Source organism: Panthera tigris, chromosome B4, assembly GCF_018350195.1.
Source record: "Panthera tigris isolate Pti1 chromosome B4, P.tigris_Pti1_mat1.1, whole genome shotgun sequence".
Taxonomy (NCBI): domain Eukaryota; kingdom Metazoa; phylum Chordata; class Mammalia; order Carnivora; family Felidae; genus Panthera; species Panthera tigris.
The window spans coordinates 20,295,642-20,304,264 of NC_056666.1; the positions used below are offsets into that span (position 1 = coordinate 20,295,642).

Sequence of the window (8,623 nt, forward strand, 5' to 3'; positions counted from 1 at the left end):
TGGGATGTGTAGATCACATACTAGGTCACAAATTAAACCTCAACAAGTACAAAAAAGATGGAGATCATACCATGCATATTTTCTGACCACAACACTATGAAACTTGAGAACAATCACAAGAAAAAATTTGGAAAGACCACAAATACATGGAGGTTAAACAACATACTATTAAATAATGAATGGGTCAACCAGAAAATCAAAGAAGAAATTTAAAAAATACATGGAAACAAATGAAAACAGAAACACAACAGTCCAAAATCTTTGGGATGCAGCAAAAGCGGTCCGAAGAGGGAAGTATATAGCAATATAGATAAAAAGCTAATAAACAGTCTAGCTTTATACCTAAAGGAGCTAGAAAAAGAACAACAAACGATGCCTAAAACCAGCAGAAGGAAGGAAATAATAAAGATTATGGCAGAAATAAATGATATAGAAACTAAAAATAATAATAATAAAATAAAATAAATAAAATGATAGGCCAGATCAATGAAACCAGGAAGTTGTTCTTTAAAAAAAAGTAACTGATAAATCCCCAGCCACACTTACCAAAAAGAAAAGAGAAAGGACCTAAGTAAATAAAATCACAATGAGGAGAAATAACCAACACCACAGAAATACAAACAATTATAAGAGAGTATTATGAAAATCTATATGCCAACAAACTAGACAACCTGGAAGAAATAGATAAATTCCGAGAAACATATAAAGTATCAAAACTGAAACAGGAAGAAACACATAGAAAACGTGAACAGGTCAATAACCAGCAAAGAAATTGAATCGGTAATCAAAAATCTCCCAATAAACAAAAGTCCAGGGCTAGATGGCTTCACAGGCAAATTTTACCAAATGTTTAAAGAGTTAATACTTACTCTCAAACTATTCCCAAAAATAGAAAAGGAAGGAAAACTTTCAAATTCATTCTGAGGCCAGCATTGCCCTTATATGAAAACCAGACAAAGACTCCACTAAAAAAAGAAAACTACAGGGGCACCTGGGTGGCTCAGTTAGTTGAGCGTCCAACTCCAGCTCAGGTCATGATCTCACACTCTGTGAGTTCGAGCCCCACGTTGGGTTCTGTGCTGACAGCCCAGAGCCTGGAGCCTGCTTCAGATTCTGTGTCTCCCTCTCTCTCTGACCCTCCCCTGCTCATGCTCTGTCTCTCTCTGTCTCAAAAATAAATAAAAACATTAAAAAAAAATAAAACTATAGGCCAATATCCCTAATGAACATGCATACAGAAAATCTCAATAAAATACTAGCAAACTAAATCCAATAGCACATTAAAAGAATCATTTACCACAATCAAGTGGGATTTATTCCTAGGCTGCAAGTGTGGTTCAATATTTGCAAATTAACCCATGTGATATACCACATTAATAAAAGAAAGGATAAGAACCATATGATCCTTTCAGTATATGCAGAAAAAGCACTGGACAAAGTACATCTATTCATGATAAAAACCTTCAACTAAGTAGGTTACAGGGAACATACTTCAACATCATAAAGGTCATATACAAAAAACCCACAGCTAATACTATCCTCAGTGGAGAAAAACAGCGTTTTCTCTCTATGGTCAGGAACAAGACAAGGATGTCCCCTCCACCAGGGTTATTTAACAAAGTATTGGGGGGCGCCTGGGTGGCTCAGTTGGTTAAGCGTCCCACTTCGGCTCAGGTCATGATCTCACAGTCCGTGAGTCTGAGCCCTGCGTTAGGCTCTGTGCTGACAGCTCAGAGCCTAGAGCCTAGAGCCTGCTTCGGATTCTGTGTCTCCCTCTCTCTCTGACCCTCCCCTGCTCATGCTCTGTCTCTCTCTGTCTCAAAAATAAATAAACATTAAAAACAAAACATGAAGTATTGGAAACCCTAGTCATAGCAATCAGACAACAAAAAGAAATAAAGGCATCTAAATCTGTAAGGAAGAAGTAAAAGTTCCACTATTTGCAGATGATATGACTAACATAGAAAACCCGAAAGCCTCCACCAAAAAATAGCTAGAACTGATACATGAATTCAGTAAAGTCTCAGGATACGAAAATCAATGCACAGGAATATGTTGCATTTCTATAGACCAATAATGAAGCAGCAGAAAGAAAAACCAAGAAATCAATCCAATTTACAACTGCACCAAAACCCATAAGATACCTAGGAATATACCTAACCCAAGAGGTGAAAGACTCTTAAAACAATAAAACACTGTTGAAAGAAACCGAAAAAGACACAAAGAAATGGAGACATTCCATGCCCATGGAGTGGAAGAACAAATATTGTTAAAAAGCCTACACTACCCAAAGCTACCTACATATTTAATGCAATCCCTATCAAAATAACACCAGCATTTTTTCACAGAGCTAGGACAAACAATCCTAAAATTTGTATGAGACCACAAAAGACCCCTAATAGCCAAAGCAATCCTGAAGAAGAAAAGCAAAGCTAGAGACATCACAATTCTGGACTTTGTGTCATATTACAAAGCTGTAGTGACCAAGACAATATGGTACTGGCACAAAAATAAACACATAGGTCAATGGAACAGAAAACCCAGGAATGAATCCACAACTATATGGGCAATTAATATGCAACAAAGCAGGAAAGAATATCCAATGGAAAAAAGAGTCTCTTCAACAAATGGTGTTGGGAAAACTGGACAGCAACATGCAAAAGAATGAAACTAAACTACTTTCTTGCACCATACACAAAAATAAATTCAAAACGGATTCAAGACCCAAATGTAAGACCCATTAAAAATCCTAGAGGAGAATACAGGCAGTAACCTCTTTGACATCGGCTGTAGCAACTTCTTACTAGATATGTCTCTTGAGACAAGTGAAATAAAAGCAAAAATAAACCATTAGGACTTTATCAAAATGAAAAGCTTCTGTACAACTAAAGAATTTATCAACAAAACTAAAAGACAACCTATAGAAGGGAAGAAGATATTTGTAAATGACATATTAAGTTAAGGATTAGTATCCAAAATATATAAAGAACTTGTCAAACTCAACCCCCCAAAAACCCAAATAATCCAATTAAAAAATGGGCAGAAGACATGAAAAGACATTTTTCCAAAGAAGACATCCAGATGGCCAACAGGCACATGTAAAGATGCTCAACATCACTCATCATCAGGGAAATACAAATCAAAACCACAATGAGATACCACCTCACACCTGTCAGAACGGCTAACATTAACAACTCAGACAACAGACGTTGGCGAGGATGCGGAGAAAGAGGATCTCTTTTGTACTGCTGGTGGGAATGCAAACTGGTGCAGCCACTGTAGAAAACAGTATGGAAGGTCCTCAAAAAGTTAAAAATAGAACTACCCTATGATCCAGCAACTGCGCTACTAGGTATTTACCCAAAGAATACAAAAATACTAATTCAAAAGGATACTTGCACCCAGATGCTCATAGCAGCATTATCTATAATAGCCAAATTGTGGAAAGAGCCCAAATGTCTATGACTGATGAATGGATAAAGAAGATGTGAGATTCACACACACACACACACACACACACACACACACACACACACACACAGAGGAATATTACTCAGCCATAAAAAAGGATGAAATCTTGTCATTTGCAACAACATGGATGGAGCTACAGAGTATTATGCCAAGTGAAGTAAGTCAGTGAAAGACAAATACCAGATCATTTCACCCATCTGTGGAATTTAAGAAACAAAGCAAATGGTCATAGTGGGGGGGAGGGGAAGAGAAAGAGAGAAAGCAGGAAACAGACTCTTAACCATAGAGAACAAAGTGATGGTTACAGAAGGAAGGTGAGTAGAGGGATGGTTTAAACAGGTGATGGGGATTAAGGAGCACACTTGTGATAAACACCGGGTGTTGTGAAGTGTTGAATCACTAAACTGTACATCTGAAATTAATATTACACTGTATGTTAACTAGCTGGAATTGAATCATTTCTCACACTCATTAATATAGAACTCACTTTCACAAGTGTTTTGATGAAAATAAAAAAAGGTTTTTAAAAACATTTATAACTACAGTTTCACTGTAAAATGGGCTATGGTACTGCTTCCAATCAAAAGTTTCTCTTTTCACAACTCTTCTCCTTCCATCTCTGCACATTTCTATACAAGATAATATTTAAGTGTCGACTATGTACCTAACTATGAAGTAAATAAAGATACCATACCATTTGTCCTAAAAAATGAGGCAACTAACTGTCCAAGGTTATAAGTCAGAAACTGGCCTAGTCAAGTTCTAAAAGTCATCAGTCATTCCAATTACAGAGTTTAGAGAGTGACTGAGCCAACTATTTTAGAGCTGGTGGAAAAGGGGATAAAATGGATGCTACATTCAGTCTCTAACACCCCTGGCTTCTAATTGGCATATGGATATCACAAAAAACAATTTATATTGACCGTCTCCAATTCTTGCCCTTCTTTCTCTCCTAAACCCAATCTAACCAGGCTATTGATCTCACCACCACACCCAAACAGCTCCTGCTGAGGTAGCCAATGGTCTCCACACTGTCATATTCAACAGTCAATTCTCCGAACTAACCTTATTTTAATTACATCAGCATTTCTCCCACTTGATCATTTTCTCCTCTTTAAAATACTCTCTTTACTTGACTTGAAAGAGACCATCTTTTTCTTGGTTTGCCTCCTCCTTCACTGGCTGGTCCTTCTCCATCTCCTTTGCTGGTTCTCCCACCTCTCCCTGACTCAAAGTTTGGAACTTTTTCCTGGTAACTCCAGACTTACATAACCAACTGTCTATATGCCAGGTACACTTGAATGTTTAAAAGACACCTTAAATTTAGCATGACCCAAGCCAAATTTCTGATTTTCCCCCAACCAGACCTGCTTCTATACCAGGCTTCTCCGTCTCAGTAGATAGCACCTGCAGTTAGACAAGTATTTTATTTAGTTACTGAGGCCAAAAGCTTTAGAATTATCCTCAACTTTTTCTTTCTCATATCCCACATTCAAACAATCAGTAAAATTCTGTCAGCACTTTGTTCAAATTAAATCCAGAATGTGACCAGATTCATTCCTACATTCCATACCACAAAGTATCCCACTAAGAAACGACATATATACAAACGATCCTCAACGTGACAATCATTCTGAAATTTAAGTCAAATCATGTACCTCCTCTGTTCAACTCTCCAACATGGATCCTCAACCTACTTATAAGTAATAGCCAAAGTCCATGACTCTGATCTCATCTCCTATTACCGTCCCCCTGGTTCACCCTGCTCCAGCCACGCTGGCTGCCTTGCTATTCCTCAAACATCATGCATGCTCTTGCTTCAAGGTCTTAGCATTTATGGCCTGCCTTTCTTGAATGTTCTTCCCCAACTTGTGAACATGACTCACTCCCTTCCTCCTTCAGAGGCCTTTTCTGACCTCCTGACATTTATATTTACTTGTTTGGCCGTTTACCATTAATTCCAACCCCCCCCCTACTAAAAAGTAAGTTTCATGAGGCTAGGGGGTTTTGTTTTATATACTAGACTAGTGCTTAAAATTCAGCGGGCACCAAATAAATCTCTGTTGAATAGACAACAAAACTGATGAGTGTATACAGACAGGTTGCAACTCTGAGTAACCTATCTACTTTGTCCTGGTCCCTCATGTCTGGCTAGTCACCAAAAGATTGACTGGCTCTGAGAATTACACATTCAGGACCGAAAAGAGGCTGCATTTGTCTCTACCAAACTTCTGGTCCCCTGAAAGTCTTCCAAGAACGTTAAGATTCAATGTAATGTAAGGAACTTCTTCCAATCAGTGTCTCTGCTTGGGTAGAATAAAATTTCTTCTGTCATTCTTTCCAATTTCAACACAACTAGATAGAGAAACACAGATGAAAACAATTTTCAGGATCCTTCTTTTCAAATTCTACCTTCACATAGAATCTTCTTGATTATCTATGCTTCTTTATTTTCCCATCTTTGCCAATATAGTTAAGTGCTCTGGTTGTTCACACTGCCTAATTAACTCTGAAATTAAACTGCATGAAACTATAAATGAAAATTCTATGAGGGTTCACATGCAAGCTAGATTATATAATCTAAATTTTAAACTACTGCTACTAAATTTCTGTATTCTTTTAAAGGGGCTTAATTTTCCTTAAGTAACTGGAAAGCATCTTCAATAACTTTGGACAGGTTACGTATAACAGGTTATATATAACCCTGTACGGAGTTTAACCAATCATGATAAATTCTAAAAAATATTCTTGATTTTTAAGGCATTCTTAAAAGTCTTCAGAGTTATATTTTCACCAAAGATTTTTAAACATATTGTATGATCATTTACTCTGAAAATGAGGTATATTTTGTCTCCATAAGTAGGAACTGGCACCAAGTGAAGATAATGAATTACTTGCATGTAAGAATCTGAAGTGTGAATGCTTACGCTTTGTAACTCTTACACAAATGAAATCGTTAAAATCACGGCGGCATGGCAAAATTTTATATTCCATTACATTTCATTTAAACGTAAATTTCCATTTAGTGTTAAGTTCAACAGGTCATACAAATTTATGATAACCTATAGGAGGAAAATGTACGTTTCATATCTAGTCGAAGTGTACCTGATGACAATTATTGGTAAACCTTATTTTTTTTTTAACCCACGTAACTATTCACAGCATTTTTTGAAGGGTTCAGTCAGATCGTGTGAAATCCTGTCTTTCACCCCATAATCCTTAAATCAGTGAAATGTCATTTTATTTGACAGTAGGTTTCAGATAGAGATTGGATATACAAGCTCACTCACGACTCCCAAGGTAGGAGTAAAGATCAACAAACGGACCTTACAAGTTAGTCTCAAGCTAAAAAAGAAAAGGAAGAGAAAAAGAAAGAAAACAATCCTGTGCTACTGGTTGGGCTTCTCTCTTCCTGTAGCACCCAAAGCGTCTCCAATGCCCAGAAAACGTAATAGCTCCCTCTAATCTAATTCCAGGACCAACACGGTGGAGGTTTCAAGATCCTCCCGGTTTCCAAATTGTGATACGCACCCCTATCCAACAGGCTAAAAAGTCCAAAGTACAGCGCAAGAAAAACTTCTGCCGCACGGACGCCAACCAAAATGCATTCCCAATCTTCCCGGAAAGGAAGAAGCAAGGCAGCAGCTAAAATAAAAAGTGTAACCGGGTAGGTGAAAATTTAGGGGAGACACGACTTTCTTTCCACATTCAGGGGCCAAGAAAGGAAAGGTGTCAAAGGTCTACTTATACCACTCTTCCTTCTTCCTCCAGCACAGCTGGGTGGAAGGATCCTCCGCAGAATGGCAGAGGAAAGAGAAGGTATCACCAGCCCAGGGGCACCGTCCAACCTGTCACTGAGACCGGAACTCAAGAGGAGCACGGCGAAGAGGAACTGGGGGAGGGGGACAAATCGTGCGGTCAGGGTTCCGAAGAGACCCCGGTGGGCCGAGCAGAGGAGGACAGCCAGAACCCAGGCTAACCAAGCCCTGGCCGCGGTGCCCGGCTCCCTCCGAGGAAAGCGGGTCAAAGCCCTCCCCGCCCCCTCCCTTCCGCCCCGACCTGCACGTTTCTTCCCTCGAGCGGCCAAAGGAAGCGCGGCATTTGGGCCGGCCGGCGGCCCCGCTTACCTGCTCCACTCCGAGGAATTGGTAGAAGTTGAGCTGCACCTCCTCCACCAAGTCAAATAACTCCAGGTCTCCACTCTCCCAGCCGTGTGCCGGCCCTACAGCCGCCAGCAGCAGCAGCAGCAGCAACAGTAGTGGCGGCGGCGGCGGCGGGAACCGCACGAGCCGACGCCGGCGGCGCCGAGGAAGCCGGGCCGGCCGGGAGCAGGTAGCCGTCATCGCGCTGGGCTCGGAAAGGTCACCCGCCTCAATGTGCCGTCGGCCGAGACCGGGGACGTGGCGGGCTCCACGGGCTGTGGGAACAGTGCCTGTCAGTCAGAAGCACGGGCAGCCGCACCGGAGAAGCCCGCCCGGCGGTCCGCCCCAGCGGCAGGGCAAAGCTGGGCGAGGCAGGGCGGCAGGAGCCTGCGGATTCAGCGGCGGGAGGGCGGGCGGGGCCGCAGGAGGCTCTACCTTCCGCAGACCCTCACCCCTAGGCCTACAAACAGCTGTGAAGCCAACGCCGGGCGCCGTGGTTGCCGAGGAGGAGAGGCTTCCCCTCGCTTCAGCCAATCCCAGGCCTCGCTTCCGGTGACATCACGTCTCCTAGCAACCGCGGGTGGGTGGGCGGAGCCGGAAGTAGGGAAGCCGGGCGCCCCAGATCGGGGCCTGTGAGAAAAGCCTTTCTGTAGCTCGCGCTCACTGAGAAGCACACAGATTAAAGCACATAGGCATCACGCGTGTACCTGGACCATACTAATTATAAATTTCCCGCGAAACATCCACGTTTTTAGTCCCCCTCCCAAACTGAAAACTAAGAACATATTTGAAGACTGATTTATTGACTATGGCCCCTGTTCCATGCATTTCATGATACCGCCAACATAAAATTATAGAAGGGGCAAATCTAGTGCGTTGTCTAGATTGTTCTTTATGACAGAGGTAGAGCAGAAATGGAATTCAGACCAACACAAAAACTACACTTCTAATGAAGATTTACAGGCAAAATACCATAAAATAGGCAGATTGGTAGAATTAATAATGGGCAA

The 8,623-nt window shown here is 41.3% G+C and overlaps 1 protein-coding gene across 1 annotated transcript in view; it reads right to left on the minus strand.

The window, feature by feature from the left end:
- The window catches only part of DNAJC1 (DnaJ heat shock protein family (Hsp40) member C1), a 218,669-nt gene extending 210,648 nt beyond the window's left edge, over window positions 1-8,021 (minus strand). The window contains exon 1 of the mRNA XM_007081343.3: window positions 7,599-8,021. Within this exon, the coding sequence (XP_007081405.2) occupies window positions 7,599-7,814 (216 nt within the window). The 5' untranslated portion in view covers window positions 7,815-8,021. The remainder of the gene's footprint in view (window positions 1-7,598) is intronic.
- Between the last annotated feature and the right edge of the window lie 602 nt (window positions 8,022-8,623).